The sequence below is a fragment of the Perissodus microlepis genome, chromosome 19, assembly GCF_051167445.1.
Source record: "Perissodus microlepis isolate ML-2025 ecotype Zambia chromosome 19, ASM5116744v1, whole genome shotgun sequence".
In the NCBI taxonomy this organism is placed as follows: Eukaryota; Metazoa; Chordata; class Actinopteri; order Cichliformes; family Cichlidae; genus Perissodus; species Perissodus microlepis.
Genome location: NC_140479.1, coordinates 6,189,332 through 6,210,315, shown reverse-complemented (window position 1 = coordinate 6,210,315; position 20,984 = coordinate 6,189,332). Strand labels below are relative to the sequence as shown.

The 20,984-nt window shown below is 41.3% G+C and overlaps 1 protein-coding gene across 2 annotated transcripts in view; it reads left to right on the top strand.

Annotated features, from left to right (window-relative positions):
* Positions 1–20,233, top strand: part of LOC146365247 (protein jagged-2-like) — a 51,229-nt gene extending 30,996 nt beyond the window's left edge. The window contains exons 6-26 of one of the 2 annotated variants that reach the window (XM_084914253.1): positions 1,189–1,319; positions 2,112–2,231; positions 2,358–2,471; positions 2,610–2,723; positions 4,665–4,778; positions 6,040–6,086; positions 6,654–6,827; positions 6,927–7,077; positions 7,189–7,353; positions 7,635–7,748; positions 8,267–8,380; positions 8,471–8,584; positions 8,683–8,799; positions 9,015–9,042; positions 9,832–9,917; positions 10,516–10,629; positions 11,288–11,403; positions 11,510–11,770; positions 12,746–12,877; positions 16,421–16,580; positions 16,915–20,233. In XM_084914253.1, the coding sequence (XP_084770379.1) occupies positions 1,189–1,319; positions 2,112–2,231; positions 2,358–2,471; positions 2,610–2,723; positions 4,665–4,778; positions 6,040–6,086; positions 6,654–6,827; positions 6,927–7,077; positions 7,189–7,353; positions 7,635–7,748; positions 8,267–8,380; positions 8,471–8,584; positions 8,683–8,799; positions 9,015–9,042; positions 9,832–9,917; positions 10,516–10,629; positions 11,288–11,403; positions 11,510–11,770; positions 12,746–12,877; positions 16,421–16,580; positions 16,915–17,420 (2,992 nt within the window). In that variant the 3' untranslated portion in view covers positions 17,421–20,233. The remainder of the gene's footprint in view (positions 1–1,188; positions 1,320–2,111; positions 2,232–2,357; positions 2,472–2,609; positions 2,724–4,664; positions 4,779–6,039; positions 6,087–6,653; positions 6,828–6,926; positions 7,078–7,188; positions 7,354–7,634; positions 7,749–8,266; positions 8,381–8,470; positions 8,585–8,682; positions 8,800–9,014; positions 9,043–9,831; positions 9,918–10,515; positions 10,630–11,287; positions 11,404–11,509; positions 11,771–12,745; positions 12,878–16,420; positions 16,581–16,914) is intronic. The other variant, XM_084914254.1, reaches the window with a different exon arrangement.
* Positions 20,234–20,984: the final 751 nt, after the last annotated feature.

The following is a 20,984-nucleotide window of genomic DNA, read 5'->3' as shown; positions in this document are numbered from 1 at the left end:
CAGACACGGCGTGCATGACGTCTGTGTGAAGAAATGCACAAAACAAACAAAATGGGCGGGCTCTTAGAAGGTCACTTTTCTCTTTTATCGACAGTATTTTGTAGATTACAGTATTGCCTCTGATGATATAAGTAGTATTATACACCAAGGAAGGCTTTAACTCTAATAAAAGTGCAGGTTTTTTTGCTAATACTTAATACTTGGGAGTTTTGGACAAATATGTTGGCAAAATGAACAATTTGAAGATTTCTGATGAGACATTATATGTCACTTATTTCGCGTGACTTTTGGACTTTTATATTAGCAGTGAAGTTACATTTCATATATAAGTGCTACAGCAGTAAGACATAAGCTAGTTTTAAATAATTGACCTGAAACTTTGTAGGAAATGTGAATGAATGTGCACATGAAAGTAAGCATGACGGGATATTTGCAGACCCACACACACAACACACTCAGGAATGTCCCCTGGCCCTGCATGTTCTAAGATTAGGAGTGGCAGCAAACATGTCACTCACCTCGATGAAGATGCTTTGTCCTGCTGTGGCGTTCAGCTGCAGTGTCACAGTGGTAATGTGTGACTGAGTCAAGTACAGTGATGTTTGTACTTGCTGACCCTTCATGTATGCAGAATTCTTCCCTCTCTGAACTCCATAAATTGCCCTTTTTTTCGCACCCCTCGTGTTCACCAGCCATGTCCCACTGGCACGATGGCATGACATCAAGTGCTCCTCTGTGTTTCCCGACATCGTAGAAGTATTAAATGACTTTATTGTTATCAATACGTAACTATCACTCTTTCTCAAGGCTAAATCCTCCCGCCCCTCCACCCTTTCCCCTCGCATTTTTAAGCGTGTCTGTGTGCCTGATGCTCCCTCGAGCTGGTTGTGCTATTAAGAACACATTCTTATTGTGTGTGTGGAATAAGAGGCACTTATTTTGCTAATAAATACACTCACCCACTGTTCTCCCTCTTCTCTGTGTGCTTTTTATTTATTAGTAATGGCACAAGTATTTCAGTCCTCAGGAGCTTAACTGTCTGTACCCAGTTTTCGGGTTTATATTGCTCCTGATTGAGGAAAAGAAAGAAGCGAGGAGGCAAAAACAGCCGCCAAGGTGTGCTGTCTGTATCAACAGCAAAAGTATTTGGTAATAAAAATAAGGACATTTCTTTTCTCTGTGTTGCAGGTGTAACTACGGCTGGCAGGGTCCGTTGTGTGAGGAGTGCTTGCCATACCCAGGCTGTGTTCATGGTACCTGCAAGCAGCCCTGGCAGTGCAACTGTGAGAAGAACTGGGGAGGCCTGCTATGTGATAAAGGTCAGAAGTTAAATATGTTTTCTAAGATCTAAGATATCCATCTTTAACGTAGCCAGAATTTCCAAGACAAACAATCCTTATGGTTATTTATTACAGACGCTAGCTCTGACGGGACCATGTTAGTCAACACAGGATTCTTATTCTGTGTGCACTAATTGACATGTGGCAGTATACCTCCGTTTTGTGGGGAGGGCGGCAGCATATAACCTGAATGGAATTAATTAAGTCAGAAACAACATGAATAGCGTGAAATGGAGGAGCTGGGTTGGAGGTGGGTTGACAAGTGGCTTGCAGAGGGAGCGACTGCTTAAATAGATGCTCGAGGCTTATTTAAGCTGTGATGTTAAAAATTAGTCAGTAAATAAAAAATGTCTTTGGGTTGTAGTGATCAAAGAAAATATAACTGTGACAACAATGTGAGCAGACATAATAGGTACCATTTCAGTTGTCCAATGTCTTGGAAATAAAGAAAACCTCTTGCTCCTGTAGGACTGTGATCCTTTGTTGTTGGATTCATCTTGGCCTCATGGTGAGACTAGTCAGGATGCAGGGTAGTGAGATAGAAATGGAATAAATTCATCATTTTGTAGGAAAAAAGTGATGGTGGCTGATGTGTTTTGGAAGTTAAAGAGCACAGAGATGCAGAATAATGACACCTCAAAGTATTTAATTATTATTTTTTTGGTCAGGGAGGCTTTCGTACGTAACAATTTTGCTGCTAGTTATCTATCAGATAGCTTCTCCCAGAAATATCACTTCACACACACAATTTACTGTTCTGTCTCTGTGCAGATCTGAACTACTGTGGGACCAACCGGCCCTGTAAGAATGGAGGAACGTGTATGAACACGGAACCAGACGAATACCACTGCGCCTGTCCGGATGGCTACTCTGGCAAGAACTGCGAAATCGGTCAGTGTCTAAATACAACGCACCAAAAATTTAGGTTCAAAGACCTTTGCTTTGGGCCACAGTACATTTGGGACAAAGCTCCAAAGAAACATAAAGATCTAATTAGACATTTGACTTTCTTTTTAGCGGAGCATGCCTGTGTGTCTAACCCTTGTGCCAACGGAGGGACGTGCCACGAAGTCCCTACGGGGTTTGAGTGTCACTGTCCTGCTGGCTGGACTGGGCCAACCTGTGCTAAAGGTGAGAGGTGCTAAACTGTCTAGGTATTTCCCAGGTATGGCAAATATTACTTAGATGGATGCATATAACTATAGTTTTTTGTACCACACTAAGTACTGTGGCTGTGATAGTAGCTTTAACATACGTCTTATATTTCAGACACTGATGAATGTGCCTCCAGCCCCTGTGCTCAGGGCGGGACATGCATCGACATGGAGAACGGCTTCGAATGCCTCTGTCCTCCACAGTGGACAGGCAAGACCTGCCAGATAGGTATGTCTGTCTGTCTCCATCTAATGAATGATGTATTCTAAGAAAGAGAATCATACACTCATTTGAGCAGGTCTTTTTTTTTTTTTTCACTGCTCAACATCGTAAATTGATGTGTTTTTCAAATTAAATTAGGTGTCTTTCAGGTAGAACCTTCATAATATTATATAATTTTAATTTTAAAATCCTAATTTGAAAAACCACTGCATGCTAGATGATATGTGGTGAAGCCAATGTGTGTGGCACCTATGGTGAATTCCATGCATCCACACTTGCGCGCAGAGTTACAGCATATCTAGTTGTTTGTTTATCCTGCCACATCGTTTAACTAGCAGTATAACTGCAAGAGGCCCACTAATTTCATGCGTGTGTCTGTCTGTGCATGCGCATGCCCAGCGGAGACGCTCTCCGAGCATCGTCTGCAATTTGAGCCAGGTGACTTGAGTAAAGCTAAAAATAACCCCCCGCCTGGCAACTGCTAGCCTTGGGACCAAATCTACTCCACTGGGGGGTTATCTTTGGCTCCAGACTGGCCGTAACAGTGGAGTATATGCGCTACAGTGAGGCAACGCCCCAGCATAGCGGAGCCCTCACACCCTCCGGCTTCAGCCAGGAAACACTTTATAACCTGTAAACATACACAGGGAGCAACCGAAATGCAGCGGCTTGTGTTACGAGTCCTGTTATTCTCAGAGTGCTTCCCCTTTCAGGGAGCAGGGTGGTACCTGTGGGAGAGGGAGATGAAGTGAACGGGTGCTTTAGATCGGGAGGAGGCTCGGGTTTTGGGAAGGGGTTTGGGGTGTTTAGTTTCAGCAGGCTAACAGGTGCCGCTTACCTCCTGGGAGTAGTATTAATGCACTGTGTGTTGGTTTATAGTGGGCAAGGCGGCACGGTGGGAGCGGCGAGCGCTGCCTCTGAAACTGACCACTTGGAATGCCGCAGGTTGGCCCTCAGGGAATGCAAAAGAGAGACATTAACCCCTAGGGGTGGGGATGAGGACAAAATGGCAGGAGTAGGGGGAGGCAATGGAAACCAGTGGAAAAGTAAACACCCATCCAGACATGAACTTTACGTTGTAAATGTGCTGGCAATTTCATGTTTGAAAACAACCCAGAATATTTGGGATCATTTAAAGTGGTCTGATTAAATATTACCTAGTACACATTACATTTATTTCAGTGTTCATTTATTTAAATAAATCAAGTGGCTTTATTGTGATTCCAACCGTGGTACAGTTCACAGTGAAGCGAGACAACGTTCCTCCAAGACCATAGTGCTACATATGACATATAACAGACAATCAACACAGGACTCCATAAAGTGCAAGTGTGCAAAAATGGCAAAAACACAAAACAAAGACAGTGCAACACCAGACAGAACAGAACGATACAAGACAACAGATGACAACAATGACAGTGGGTTGTGCAAACGACTGCACACTGTGCAAAAGGTAACTTGATGTGTCATATATATATAATAAGTGCAGAAAGCTGTGAGCAATACAGGAATTAAATTAAACTTGTGCTGTGGTAGGGCGCTACTGAAGTGTTTCCAATAACCATCAAAGCACCAAAATTGGTTTTGGAAACAGTTCCAAACAGGTCTACAAACAGCGTATGCCCAGTGCGGATGACAACCATAAATCAAGGTGTTGGAAAGAGTTACCATGAGTCAAATATTGCAGGATAATTCGCAGCACTTTGAGTTACCATGGAGCATTTTTTGTTCCTGAAGTCTGCGTTTAAAGCCCGTAAATGAAATGAAAAAAAAAACAAAAACAATTCACATAAGTTGTCGCTAAAAGGGAAGTTTGGGAAAGACCTTCGATCTTTGGCCTTCATTTCAGTGGACTGTGTGACGGGAGGCTGTGCTTGGTGACGGGCTTTCTGAGCAGGTTCTTGGCTTTAATTCATTTTCTCTGTGTCTCTCATCTCCATTTTTCAGATGTAAATGAGTGCGCGGGGAAGCCGTGCCTCAATGCTTACGCTTGCAAAAACTTGATTGGTGGATATCACTGTGCCTGCTTTCATGGATGGGTGGGCCAGAACTGTGACATCAGTTAGTATCAGTCCAGCAGATCATTAGTCTTTAGCCTCTTTCCAGCTACCTGTAGAAAACGGAGGTGAAACAGGGGCCTCTGTCCAGCCAGCTTCTTTTCCACTGTAGCAGTAAATCAGTGTTTGTTGATAGACGGTTTCTCATGAAAATCTACATCATGTAATTCCTATTTCAAAAATAATAACCAATTTTTCAGGAAAAATGGTCTTTCTAGATGCTTACTAGAAGCACTGACAGCATAGCAATATGCTATTAATATCTATCGATATCAAAATTCCTAGCAAAATTCCAGTAAATTCCAATATAATAGGTAACATCTTTTTATATCTGAACATAGTATTTACTGCAGTTATTTCTTTTCCCGAAATAAAGAAAAAAATATCTGCACAAAAAAGTCACATGGGGCCTTAAAAGCATGTGAGTTTTAACCTGTTTTTGCATATTTTTAGCAAAAAAAAAAAAAATGCCACCAAAGTTTTTTTCTTTGGCAAATTGTTTTAATTAATCACGTTTATTAAAGATATATTAAAGAATAAATTTATCTTTGACCTTTAATTTCAGAAACAGTCCAATCTCTAAGCTCAGTGGTAAATTTAAAAAATATTGGCAAAACAATCAAAACTTCACCTTAAAATATTACTTCTTCCAACAGTAGAAAGTACATGTTCATATTATGTGACCAAAACATTTTGACTAGAATTTCCTTATGCTTTGGTGACACAGGTGTGCTAGCAACAAAATGAGCTGCTGTCCAGTATAGTCCTTAATAATTCATATGTATATAGTATATTTTACATTAAAAAAGTCAAGAAGAGTTTATCTTCTTAGAAAGCACAAAAAGAAAAACATCTACTGAGAAATCCAGAGATTTGCAGAGAGCGGTGGAAGAGAAGCTTGTCGGCCAAGGAAGCTGGGCTTTAGCTGTATTCTGTCTCTTATATACCTCCCTTATGGCTGTGTACCTGCTACACACTGGCTCACGCTTCTAAAACTACAATGTTTTCCCAAACTATCAAACTTTTTTCTTAAATTGCTTAAACTCTTTAGGGTTAGCTTTTTTCCCTCTGCAAGTTAAATTCCGTTGCACATTCTCACAGCTCATCTGCACCTCTGAATCTGCAATTCTTCCAGGCATGGAAAACTTTGCTTTGGTTTCATCGACCACTTTCCTGTAGCAGCTGCACGTTACAACACTGTTCTGCCCATTTTGTCAAAGTCGGTTTCAGATCTGACATTTTTCTTGTGATTGATTATTCAACAGACATGAACAGCTGTCACGGACAATGTCAGAACGGAGGGACCTGCAAGGTGAGACTTTTTAGTTCAAACATAATGAGGTCTTTATTGATTTTATTTTTGATGTGATGACAGCAACGGAGAAGTAACGTGCTTCTTGTCAACCATCCAAGTACCTGTCAAAACATAAAAGAATAAGCTTAAGGCTATTATGACTTTGAAAGGTTATCAACATTCAATGACTGAATGAGTTTTTGTGTTTTGTTACACAAATAAAAAACAAAACTTCAAATATGGACTTGGGTTTGGATTAGAAGCCTGTTTCAGATAAATCAAGTATTAAAGAAAATGCCATGTATGGCATTGATCAAGTTAGTCAAGTAAGCTGCGTCAGCCGCCTGGTTAGTTTTGCATGTATTAGCTAAAGAAGGTGTTGAGCTGTTTCTTAGTGAAAAACAGTTTTTTCCTTATAAACTGAAATCAGTCACTATTTGTGATGTGCAACTTACCCTTTCCAAATGTCACAGCAGTTGTCATGGTGAAAGTTTGAACATATCTGGACAAAAGTGACAGTTTAATTATTCTCTATAAATAAAATGTGTCAGCAGACACTTTGATGACTTCTTATCTTTATACCAGGAGTTGGCCAGAGGCTACCAGTGTGTCTGCCAGCCAGGTTTTGGGGGTCGGCACTGCGAGGTTCCGAGGAACTGGTGCAGTAGCAGTCCATGTAAGAACGGCGGGCGCTGCCACACCCTGCTGCATGGCTTCATGTGTGAATGCCCACAGGGCTTCACTGGAACAACGTGTGAGGTAAGGACTAAATCCAACTTATATAATATGCAGAAGACAGTTTGATGTTTTTGCTGTAGTTTTGTTTCACAAATGCATTTTCTGTTTTTCTTCCTGAAGTTTCAGAACAACCCCTGTAGCCCAAACCCGTGTCAGAACAAGGCTCAGTGCCACAGCCTGACCAGTGATTTCTACTGCAGCTGTCCGGATGACTATGAGGGCAAAACCTGTTCAGAGCTCAAGGACCACTGCAAGACCAACCAATGTGAAGGTAACCCAGCATCTTCACATTTTTAAAAAATGTACTCGTCAGAAAATTGTGACAAATAGTTCCAAGGTGCTCCCCTTGCTGATCGTCTCTTTTTCATTTTGTTACCCCAAGTGATTGATAGTTGCACTGTTGCCGTCACAACTAACGACACTAAAAAGAGGGTGTGGAACATCTCATCCAATGTGTGTGGACCGCGTGGCCGCTGCATCAGCCTGCCGGCTGGGAACTTCAGCTGCTCCTGTGATCCGGGATTCACTGGCACCTACTGCCATGAGAGTGAGTCATTATTAGCTGACCCACCCACACACACACACACACACACACACTGACTATATTTATCATCAGTTACCATCACTGGGAACCACATAATTCTTACGGTAATTCAAACTCTCACTTCAGCAATCATGACTGTCTTAGTTTGGTCTACTTAGTTTGGTCTACAGCAGAAGGAAGAAAGAATCTCAATAAACAAAATGTAAAAGACAGAAATCAACAGTTTTGATCTTTTCTTGAAAAGTAACAGGGTGTCAAAAGAACTCTTCTCTCTTTGCCTGCAGACATTAATGACTGTGCATCATCTCCGTGCAAGAACGGAGGCACTTGCATCGATGAGATCAACTCCTTTAAGTGTTTCTGCCCAGACGGCTGGGAGGGCAGCCTCTGTGATGTTGGTGAGTGTGTGTAGGTGTGTGGCAGAGGAGTGGATTTTTCTCAGTGTTGGTGTAGCTCAACAGTACAAGCTGTAAAGGAGAGCCTGGCTGAGTCATGCAGATTATGAGTCACAGCCATGGGAGACACAAGAGGAATGACGAGCAGTTTGAGGACCTCGCAGAGGACTAGAAGATTTGAGATAAATACAGGTGTAAAATGTAACAATCAAGCCAGCTGACAGACTCAAAATCTATTTTGTGGCTATGTGCTTACAGACAGTGCACACATTTGCAGATGACAGTCTATATTATATTTGAAAGGAAAAGGGTTAGGTTTAGACAGAAGTAATTTATTGGTGAAATAAACATTGACAGTTTTGAGTGCAAAATACTATAATCTCTGCCAAGACTATGCCTGGGGCTAGAGAAGCTTGAGTTTTTACTGAAGAGTTGAACCAAACTATTATCATATGGATACGTTAGGACGGTAATCAGTAGCTAAAACGAGTGCACTGAGTTGCTGTCTCACTCTTTTCCAGACGTAAACGAGTGCAACAGGAACCCCTGTCAGAATGGAGGCCAATGTGTCGATCTGCTTAATGACTTCTACTGCAACTGTGTAGACAACTGGAAAGGAAAGACCTGCCACTCACGTAAGTTCAACATGTGAGCCAACTCATTATATAGACACTTTGCATTGCGTCAAAAGCTTAAAATCTTTTCCCCATGCCATCTCGGTGTAGGCGAGAGCCAGTGCGACTCCACTACCTGCAGTAACGGGGGAACGTGTTATGACCACGGAGACTCCTTCCTGTGCAGCTGTCACTCAGGCTGGGGTGGCAGCACCTGCAACACGGGTGAGACACCAGCCTCACTTTTGTTTCACTGCAAAAACACAGAGTTACATTAATGATTTATAAAAAAATTTTTTACTGTGTTTTATTTGTTTTTTTAGCCAAGAACAGCACCTGTGATTCAGGTCCTTGCGAAAATGGAGGGACATGTGTTGGAGGGGGAGACGCCTACACTTGTATATGCAAAGACGGCTGGGAAGGACCCACATGTTCACAGAGTATGCAAAGTTTTGGGTATTTCTTACATTCTCTTACTAACCAGGATACATGCAGATACTGTGTGTTTAAAAAAACGTATATCTATATACTGTTATAGCATCAGGATAAAATCAGTTACATATGCTTGTTATACATTTATACAACTCACTCATTCTCACCTATGGATTATGACAGGTTTCAAGTTTTAAAGTTAATTATGTCTTTCCTCTTGCAGATGTTGATGACTGCAATCCTCATCCCTGGTAAGATATGGAAATATTTTGCCCTCTAATGATTTTCAAAAATGTATTGGTGCTACGATATATCAGTATCTAAGGAAATCTGTATGTGATTTGTTTTTGTTAATGAGTTTGAGGTTGTTGGTTGGTTGGCTACACAAAACAACACATTTTATAATTTTTTTGTTTTTTGCAATTTATTGAAAAAATGAGGAGTACACAAACTGTTGAGATCTTGGGATTCTCTACATCAGAGAGGCTACCCTGGACAAAAGCCTTCCCTCCCCCTTGCCCTCCCCTTCAATGACTGACAGGTGGATTAGTGGTGGTTTTGGTTTTTTGGAGAAGGCGGTGGATGAGGAGGGGGAGAAGTGCAGGAGAGTGTGAAGTGTCACCCCTCTGACCATTCACCGACCTCGACCTGGGAAACATTGTAAGGAGTGAAGGTGTTGAGGGGTGTTTGGGGGGCTCGGTATGTGGCCTGGGCAGATTTACATATGAAGCCTGGACATTGATCTGGGATCAGCTTCATCCTGCTGCGCCTCAGAGGCTCTGCAGACTCACAGAGCAGAGCGTGGGATAAATCAGGACTACTAAGCTACACATATCTACCCGTTCACCCATTTTCCACCTATGCGTACATTTTCTTATCACTTTTGTGTTTGTGGGCGGGGTTATATGGGTCAAATTAGAATATTTACTTACCAAGTACAAAAAAAATTCAGAGAGCTTTTGTTAACATCAAAAACTGAATATTTGTTTCTAGGTTAAATCCACTTTTGATTGACTTGTTTGGGTCTGTTTCCTTTGTAGCTACAACGGTGGCATCTGCGTGGATGGTGTGAACTGGTTTCGCTGCGAGTGCGCTCCAGGATTCGCTGGACCGGACTGCCGCATCAGTGAGTCCCTGGGAACTGGAAGGGGGCATGAGGCTGGGGTCAGATGGGCGGGGGTTCAGGGGTGAAAGGCCGCAGCGAGGGAGCGTGAGCCGATTGTTTCAGGGCGACAGATTAGGAAGCCTTTCAGGAAGACCGTCTTAACCTCTCCCCTCTGCACCGAGCGAGGTCAGAGCTGAAGTTTGTCAGACAGGTCTGTGCGCTCTCCCGTGGCCCTTCTGGGAGAGAGCTCTTCAGAAAAAGCCCCCGCTGAACCAAAGCGCTATTCTTTTAAAGAGTTTAAAACCAAACCGGTACATCGGTCATTGAGACGTTTTTTTTTTTAAAAAGTAGAGAAACACTCAAAAGAGAAATGCAACACTGAAAGAAATCTCTGTACTTAAAAATACTTTTTAGTTCTTAATGTTTTTAGGTTGTAGTTTTCAACTTTCTGTGCGCTATAATCTGAAAAGTTTTTTCCAACAATGCCTACAATGGTTGCTTTTTAAATAAAGCACTCACAGTTGTTACAGTGAGTCACCGGGACTTGTCTAGACTGGTCTACGGTGGGCATTAGAAGTTTAATAATTCTCTGCACGCTGCCTGCGGTTTTCTCTTTCAGACATTGATGAGTGTCAGTCGTCTCCTTGTGCTGAAGGTTCAACCTGCATGGACGAGATCAATGGCTACCGCTGTCTCTGTCCTCCAGGACATGCTGGACCTCGCTGCCAAGACTGTAAGTGCAAAAAATAGCTGTTTATAGAGGTTCATAAGATGATGGTTTAGACGTAAACCATATTTTTGTCAATAATCAGATTTGAATCATTTTATTAAAGAAGACCTATTATGCTCGTTTCCAATATTTCTTTGCTTGGACCTTTTATCAGAGTAGCTGTTCATTCATTTTTCACAAACGTTTGTCTTTATTTAGCACCCTTTGTGTGCCCTTTGGGTCTGAAGCCTATACGTAGATCCCTTGACCCTCTATTTAAGCTCCTTTTCTTCTGATTGGCTGTCCCCAGTAAACACAAGGTCTTAAAAGCAGGAGGGGCTAAGACGACCATATTTGCAATATCCTCTGTCTATGACATCAAGCAGAGCTAAAAATAGAAAAAGTATCTGAAATGGAGTGAGCTTTTGGCTTGCAGGACTACATTGGCATACACTGACATCATTATTTTGAACTTTCACCATTTTTAATGTAAGCTTTCACTACTCTGATAGTAGGTACTGTATATGACACAAGAAAAGGAGAGAGAATAATATGTCTACCTAGGGCAGCTCTGTGGCTTTCATGTGACTACAGTGAACTCCAGCAGCTTAAGGATTATAACTTACATTTAAGATTACATTTGACAACTTCAATTGTTGCTTTAATTCTTTCTTCTTTCCAGTCATCGGACTTGGGAAGCCATGCCGTCACACTGACCTACAGTTTCCTCACGGCAGCCGCTGGGAGGAGGAATGTAACACATGCCAGTGTGTCAACGGGAATGTTCACTGTTCCAAGGTTAGGAATACGAGAATGAATCGTAATTGCTAAATCTAAGCTAGCTCGGTATTAGCTAACTGAGCGTTTGGTGTGGACCCTCTCTCTGAACGCTGAATTCCTCTAGGTGAGATGTGGCCGTAAGCTCTGCATCCTCCCGAAGGCTCTTCCGCCTCCCGAAGCAAACCTTCCGTCCTGCCCCGGAGGTCACGAGTGTGTGGAGCACCAGTTCCTCACCTGCTTCTCGCCACCCTGTCATCAGTGGGGGGTGTGCTCAACGCCAGACCCCCCCACACCTCTGCACACCCAGTGCGAACCCAACAGCGGCTATCTGGATAACAACTGTGCTCACATCACACTCATCTTTAAAAAGGACAAAGTGCCACAGGTGAGTAAATCATACAGAAGTAGGAACTTGAATCGTTGTCTTCTGAATTTTTTTAAGCTTGGTCTGTGGGTCCAGCTACAAAAGCCTTTTATGTCTTATGCTTTAGTGGCACTGAATAAAAATCTGTGGTTTTACATTGCAGGCACGGTTCACATAAACGTGATTCTTAATGTATTCTCCATACATTTCAAGACTTTATTAATATTAACACATGGCTTTTAATATAAAGGACACTTTTACAAAGGGACCGGTGCTGGATCAGCTCTGTACTGACCAAAAAACTTTGAGTCTTAGCAGGGGGAGGGGAAAAGTTTGAGCTCAGGCTGAAGCATTTACCCAACCATCAAACACTATCATTCAAGCCTGGTGATGCGCAATGTCATAACAAAACACTGGAAATGATTGTCCTCCCGCCGGGAATTGTTGACATTTGATAATGGCAGGAATTATCAAATGCTAACAATACAGGATGGGAAGAAGATCATAAACAGTTATTTTAAATGTCCCGTTTCTTTGAATCTGGAGCCACACACGCAAAAGAGCAGACTGTCTGTTCTGTCGCCCCGCTGCATGTTTTTATTTCCTCTGCTGACAGTCTGATGTTTGATAGTGCGTCTTATCCCATAACTGCTTGATTCAGACAGTGATGTTCGGAGGTTTTTTTAGTTAGGTTGAACGTTTCTTCAGATTTGGAAATCTTCCAGAACATGTGAAAACATACAAATAAAGATAGTATGACTGTTGCACGAATGCTCTACTCTTAATGGTCACATCACTTCAGCACCTGGAGGCTGTCTGGGTCATTTAATGTGCCTGTCGGGCATGTCTGAATGGGAACAAATCTGCTCCTCTGACAAAGTGCTGATGAGGCAAGGTTTCCCCCCTGCTGGGGGATGCTTTCGGATTGAATCCATGTAAGAAAGACTTAAAAGGAATGAGAGGAATTTGTTCACCCGTGTTGTCCGTGTGCCGCAGGGAACCACAGTGGAGAACATCTGCTCAGAGCTGAGGTATCTCCCCGTGACTCGGACGCTTGCTGAGGAGCGGGCATTGCTCATCCTCTGTGACCAGTCCTACTCCACCAGTGATGCCGTGGAGGTCGCTTTGGTAATTATTACACACACACACACACGCACTTGTGTGCACTTGTCCCACAATATAAGACTGACGTGTGCCTTTATATTTCAAAAAGCAAAAAGCATTGGTGAGAAGTTTTAGGATGATCCCAAGACAGGAAAAGGAAGAAAGAAACGTTTAGAAAGTCTGTGAAGGTTCTCAGTCATACAGGTCATCATAGTCTAAGGAGCTTGGAAAGAAAAGCGACTTCTTTAAGTTGCTTGAAGATGTTTCACCGCTCATCCGAGAAGCTTCTTCAGTTTGAAATATGTATCTTTATGCAAATAATTCATCCCCCATTATGGCTACTGCATCCACCCACTACCATGATTCTGTGGAGATGCCTGTCTGATCTTTGATCCTGCTTACACGAACTCCCAGTCTCTCCTCCTCACTTGTCCCTTTTTTTTCTTCTTCCACTTTATTGAATCGCACATAATCCCCCACTGCAAATTGTTTCCAGTAGAGGACAATAAAATCAGATCTTTTTTCTATTTTTGGTTTATTTCGTCCTTGTTTTAGAAAACAGAGAGAGGAAAGAAAGAAGTATTTGATGCTTTTAACAACATCTGGTTAAAATTTAGCTTTACTTTTGGGAACTTGGTGATCTTGCTCTCCTTCTGCGTATTTCTTCTTCTTCCTCTGCATCTTTTCCTTCCCCGTCTTCTTTATCTTCTCCTTTAATATCTGCACAATCTGTCTGATCCCATCTGTCTCCCTTGCTTGCTTTTATTCACCCTCCTTTATTGTTTCCCCCCCTCTTTGTTTTAGTTTCTGTATTTCTCACTCTCGGCCACCCAGACTTGAGGGATCAGTCACATCTAAGCTCTTAATGGAGGGGATTAGTTTTTGTTCCTCTGATGTTTGCAGGCCTGTTTTGAGCGACAGATACAGGAAAAGGAGTGGTGAGCCTGACATCCACCCAAAGTCCTCAACAAGGCTTTCATAAAAAGAAGGAGGAAAAAAATAAAAAGTTCCACTCCCACTTGTTGCGGACTTGTGTTGCAGTGATATGTCACCGCTCAGTTTCAATATTTATGATCTGAGCGCAGGCTTTAACCTGAGCGGAGAAAGAAGTGCGATGCCTGTGTTTCAGAATGCATGTGGGGACGAGTGAGGCACGCTTGGCTTGCCTTGGTTTGTGTGCCCTCAAACATGTTGTGGCCTCTTCAAATGTTTTTTAAGGAAAACTGAGTGATGTTCAAGAAGTTGAGGCCAAATATTTGAAAGTGTTTACTTCGATTTGTTTCATCGGGCATGCTCATCACAGGGTTGTCCATGGGTGCTGCACAGAACTTTGCAGACTGATGTCCGCTTGTTGTAGGTGTGGCAGTGTTGAATTTATATACAGATATGGAAAAACTAGTAAGGTGGGAAACACTTGTTTATGTTCATGCTGTGTTGGTCCTTTGCTTTAGCGCTTGGCATGGAAAAAACAGTCATCATACATAAGAAATTTTTTGTAGTGGAGTGTTGGAAACTGTTTTTAATTTTAACGATTTTTTGTGCTTCTTTCTCTTCATGGGGAATTCCACTGTTGTTCCCATTACTGTCCAAGCCAGCATTTCTACCAGTCAGCGTTCTGTCTGCTGATAGCATCGCGAACGTTTGGCTCAATGCTGTTGGCTTTTTGGAGGACTGCTAATGTTTCTCTGCGCTGGTGGAATTTCCTCTGTCTTTGTAGCCATGCATTCGATTTAGTTGAGTTTTATTTATATACCATATAGATATATATATATATATGGTATACATATATTTATATAACAACAAGGCACTTTGTATTGTAAGGTAAAGACCCTAAATAACCCCAGAGAAAACTGCAACAATCAAACAACCCCCTTTGAGCGAGCACTTGGTGACAGTAGGAAAGAAAAACTCCCTTTTAACAGGAAGAAACCTTTAGCAGAACCGGACTCCAGAGGGGGCAGCCGTCTGTCGTGACCAGCTGGGGTTGGACAAACACAAACCAACACTAATGAACTAAACACTAAATGTGTTTTCATCCGCTGCTCAAGATAGTCCCAAATAATTGCAAAAAAAAATTATTTCCTCCTGTTTGAGCTTTTTTTTGCTGAGGATTACCTTTCCCGCTAGGTAGAAATAGTGTAAGAGGATGTGGACTGATTCTTCTTACAGCTCTTGGAGGGAGCCCTGTCTACATGCCCAAAATTACGACTAAGTTCTTAGAACTCCAGCGTTGGGATGTTTTAGCTCCTGCTTCAGGATAGCCGCTTTCTGGCACAAGAGGAACACTAGAACAGTGATTGTTCTAGAATTGAGCATGTGTTGCTGTCAAGTGTGTTAGATACATTTACTCTCAAAACTGGAACAAAATATGGTAAAATAAATAAATCCTTCAATAGTATCTGGGTGTTATTAAGCAGACATGGGACAGAGGAAAAACACTTTAGATTTGATTCATCAACCTCATCAGTTATCTCGGACCTCCACACACAGTAAACAATATATAGAGAAAACTCCAAAGGATCTCCGTGCAGTCTACAGCATGCACGTTGTGCACTGAGCTCAGTATCTCTGCAATGTGATCTGTCAGTCAGTCTGGAAGTTGGGTGTGTGAATGAGCTGCTGATTTCCTCAGAAGAAGAAAAAAGGAGTGTTTGTCCCCAGGCGAGCAGGGAGCACAGCTGGCCTCTTTTCTATTGTTTGTCCTAATTGAACTACACAGCACACAGCTAATCCCCCAACAACAGCCCTGCATCCCCAACTCCACCTCTCTGTTCTCACCATCAGCACCTTATTAGGCAATTAACTCCACCCTCAGCGGGGGGGTGGGTTCACAGTCTGCCAGATGTTGGGAGGAGAATCTCTTTTATTCTTACGGATGAATGTGGGTTTTTTTTCTTCTTCTTCTTTTTTGTCTTCTTACATAGCCTCGAGCGAGACTTTGACCATTTGGCGAATGGGACTTCTTTTCTTTCTCCGCTGCATTGAGGGAATCTGTGTTTTGCAAATTTTTTTCTTTTTACCTACAAATCAGCTTTTCTTTACATCGCTGAAAAGCTCTATTCAAAGAGCACTGAAAGGTTTGAGGGAGTATTTGTGTCCCCTGTAATGAAAAGCAACTGTCAGATGTTTAAGAAGATGTGCATTACATATTTTAGTGTGTGCAGGGATCATGATTTGATTGGAACTCTCTCTGTTATTCTTGTCACGATGGTTCTGGTTTTGCTTATCTTCTGGGTTTGGTTTGTGAAAATCAAACTTTCTGGCAGTAGAAAACTAAACGTGACACGATGAACCTTTCAGAAGAGGCATAGAAATGATGTGATTTTAACCAAAAATGAATGCAATGAGATGTTCTCATGTAATCCAGGATTATACAAAAGCAAGTGTCTTCCAGGACCATAATTGAATGAAACCATTAATTCCTGCAATCAGCTATGAAAACCCGAAACTTTCTCTACTCCAGGCCCGAGCTATACCCACCACATATTCAAATCTAAATGGCGAAACAAGTTATTTTGAATTCAAAAGAGAAATAAATCTTATGGTTCCTGTTCTTCCTCTTTGTAGTCTTTTGAGCAGGATGGAGGATCGAAAGACGGCGACTGTGGACAGATCCAGAAGGTGGCCAGCGCTATCACCAGTGCGCTGTCCAAACGCCAGAACAGCACCATCATTCTGGCAGTGGTTGAGGTCAAAGTGAAGGTGGTGGTGGAGTGCCCTACTGTTGGTGAGTTACACATCGGTTCCTCTGTGAGAATTAGTCTACCGTATTTTTGTCATATTTGCTACAGCCAGCATTTTTGTTCAGTTTATCACTTAAAATTGTGTTGCGCAATCACGAATCACACTGATGTTACAAAATTCTATACAATCACTCTCTGGCCTCTGATCTGCAAGAAAAAACTCAAGCGGTTCCAAATTTAGTCAAATTTAGTTATTATATTCTGTACAAAACAATAGGTACATGCTTTTTTTCTTAATTTTGCCGATGGTATGATATATCTTTGTAACATCTTTAAATGCAATGATCTCCTAATATCCCATTAAACATTCCTGTTCAGGTTACCTGGTCCCAGTTTTGTGTGTGGTCTTCAGCGTTCTCTGGATCTTCTGCATCGTTGTTTGCGTTTGGTGGACCCGCAAGAGGAAGAAAGAGCGCGAGAGAGCGGCCCGATCTGAGGAAACAACAGTCAACAACCAGCTGGAGCCGCTGCGAAGCAACGCTCTCAAGGATAACCGCGACAAAGACGTTCAGTACGAATGCAAGAAACTGATGGGCCCCTCTGACAGGACGTGCGATGGGGCCGAGGGTGAGGAGGACGGGGAGCACGAGGGGGATCAGGCGGAAGACGAGGAAAGGGCGTTGGGCATGGGAGACAAGTGTCCGCCTCAGAAGTGCACCATAACACAGGACAGGGGAATGATGGGTAAGGGAGGGATGATTTGTACAACGCGCAGCGGTCCGCTGAAGGTGCCGCACCGGACAGCGTACAGCCCCAAAGACAACCGGTGTAAAAACCTGAATGCCGCCAAACTCAGCGAGGACATTAAAGATCACTACGTGTGAACCCCACACAGGAAGAGGAGGGACCGTCTGAGTAAAAGGAAGAAACTGCGATGTCTTCAATGTCACTGACTTTTCAACTCTTAAAAGCACCAAAAGTGAAGATTACAGATGCTTTAATTTTATATTTTTTATTTGCCTCGCCTTATTTAAGTTCTTCTTCTGCAGCACAGATGTTACTATAAAAAAAAAAAAAAGAGGCATGAAAATTAAACATCACGGCTTCGGGATTTCTGGATTGTTACACTGTTGAAATCAAGAATTTTCTTTTCACATTTCTAGATTTTCTGTTTACACACATTTCTTTCTTTTTTTTGCTTCACTAGAAAAAAACTAACGCTCATGTTTGTTTCTTTGAAACTTTGGAGATTTAACTGAACGTCATTGGCTGGCAGCTGTTAACGCCGTTTCTACTGCGTGGCGTGGTGCATTTGTTTCCTGTCTGCCTTAGCCCACACCTGTGGGCCTTTTCTACACTGTCTTCAAATCATGTGTTTTTATTTAAAGAAAAAAAATACTAAAAACAAGTTTTATATATATATATTTAAGTTCTTTGAAAGTTGGCACAAAGTAACCACTGTATAATGCCTGGCATGATTTTTTTTGTTTGTTTGTTTACAGTCATAAACATCTTAAAGGTTTATATATCATTTGAAAATAATTGGCACTACTTCCTGCAAGTCTGCATGATTATTTTTCAGCATATTGCTTTAGTAGAAAAGTGCCTTCAGCTCCTATTTTTACTTCTTTCCTTCCTCTTGTAGACTGTACGCAGATTTTAAATACACAAAAAGGGAAAGAAGTCCTAACAACAACTCGATCGCAGTAAATGCTGTTTTCTTCTTTGCATTGTACATATGTAAATATAAAAAATGGCTGTCTATATTTGAGTTTAATAACTTAAGTGATGCTTTGTATCATAGTTATTCTAAAGAATAAGATTGTTTTGTGGTTGTTTCTTTCTTTCTTTTTTTAATTATGTCATTCCGTTTATCAGTGTCTGTTGACACTACGACAGGTTTTAGACAGATTTTTCAGTGCCCGTGGTCCCACTGAGTCATGAAAACTTGTTTAAAGAGAAATTAAGTGTTGATTGTTTGTCTTTATGTTTAGAATTATTTGTTAGAGAGCTGATCCCAGACCTGCCAGTCATTGGAACAGGCTGTGAGGATCAGCTGGGTCATCAGTGCTACAGCTACAGGAACTCCATCATTAACAGTCATTTTCATCTCATTGGAGACCTCCAGAGTGAAATTTTATGAGCATTTGCAATAGTCACCTTTTATTATTTTTGATATTTTTAATTCTACAAATTCAATTCGTAGTGTATTTTTTTGGGGGGGGGGTCCCATTTGATTTTTTTAAACTTCGGTCCCTGAATTTCATTATCACAGTGTTCAGGGCTAAGTATAAAGCCAGTCCTCCAAAAAATATATTAATATGACTGATGTTATTTTGATTTTATGCCATTTTGTATCCAGATAGGTTCTAATTTATGTATTTGCTCAGTTTTCTGTTGGATTTTTGCTAAATTATGTTATTTTCTTTCATTTTCTCCACATTGGACTTGCTGTAACACACCATTGTCATTTATCACTTAATGACTCACTCATAACTGCTGATCTCTACCTTCTAATCCACATTGTTCTTTTACATTTGAAACAGTTCGAGTAGATCCAGATCTAGGTTTCTTTGTTCAGGTTTTCCTCAGTATCATCACTCAAAATGAGTAAAGCTGTTCCCGAAAGCACTTCTTAATTCATTAATGTCATACTCCCTACAGAAATGCATGTACTGACATTTGACAATCATCATTTTGGCATCACAGCAGGCAAGCAAATTGAAGAATTTTGATATTTGTCTTGTCAAAAGCAAAGGCGAAGCGCTGCATGCTATAAATGATTCAGATAACTGTTTTTGCGGTTCATTTTGGGTGGTTTCTGTTCATGTCTGGCAGAATGGAAATATAATTTCAAGTTAAGAAAGTTTTTGACTGACGGTTCTGAGGTGCTCTGCCACATGCTGCTTACGAGATTATTGGACACCAAATGGCAAAAAGGAAAACTTTGGTGAATCTTTAATCAGCACTGATGCATCTGATTTCTATTTTCAGTATGTAGAGGACGCAGGGTCCAAACAACTTAAAAGCCCCGCTGCCAGTCTCACTTTAGCCTCTTAGTATGTGAGTTACAAATTTATAGTTCTACAGTCTGCCGACAGCAGAGATGCTGCACAGAGCAGCATGGTGTTGGCTTCAAACAACTCCATGGTAATCATCCACCCAGGGGAAGTGCTGTTTAGCAAGACACTGAAACCTCATCACAGACAGTGTGTTGTGTGAATGGGAACCTGCTTGCAATAGATGTGTCTGTATCCTAATGTACCGCCTCTCCCTGTGTGTATCTACTCTGGTCTAATGAAGGGAACAAGTTGTATTACTGTTGATGTTGTTTGACTGTTGTGGATGTTGTCCAGTCTGTTTCTGCACTAAGAACACACAGGAAGAGAAATGTTTAGTGTTACCTCCACAGCAGTTGCAGGAGGGGGTTGGGGGTCAGTTATCGTCACTGTTTGCAGATGAATATGATGATTTTTTTTCAATATTTTTTGTTAATGCAGATGCATTCATAGAAAACCCAAATAATTTTTCTCTCAGTAAATTTTTACTTTCTGTTAGCCCCACACGGAGGGCTGAATGTGCAGAACATTGTAATTATTTTGTATAATATTTGGTAAAAGTCTTGGTTTGTTAGTGGAATTTTTTTTGTTTGTTCTTAGAACAATACTATTATTTATTAAAGTATTTTATACCAAAGTCTGTTTTGTGTTGTCATTTGTTAAAAAGCTGTCATTGGCTACTGCAAATGCCCTTATAACTGGACCTTTCACTAAGGTACTCTTGAAGCTTTCATTCACCTTCCATTCTGTAACTTGTTCATTCTAGACATTTGAATTCATCCTAAAGTTGTAAAGTGTTTCTATGTATTCATTGTAAAATTCCAAGTTCCATTTAGTTCAAATCAGCACTTTGAAAGGGAAAATTTTACATTTGTATTGTAGAATTTTACTTCCTACTTAAAAACTCCAACCTCAATTCTCGAGCGTCACTTTCCAGTAAAGTTATATTCATTCAATTTTAAATCCCACACAATTCCTCCTTGACTCAAATTGTCACTGGAACTTCAATTTTCATTCAGCAATTGTATATCACAGTTTGCAGTTTTTTATTTGCAGACCTAAATTTAAACCTACCGCATGTTTTTGGTGCTAACCTAGTTTTCACTAGTTTTGAGAAAAGGCGCTGTAATCAAGGAGTGTCAATCAGCTGACACTTCCTTCCTTTTCAAACTAAAAGTCTGTCCACTTTAGGTCACACAGAACTGCTGTATTGGGTCAATATTAGCTTATTAGCTTACAATTAGCTTACAAATGTTCGCTATCATCAATCTTTATATTACAAAAAAGGGCCATAAGGATAATCCATAAAACTGGTTACAGAGATCATACAAATCCACTATTCTTAAAATCAAAAATTCTAAAATTCCCAGATCTGGTTCATTTTCTCAC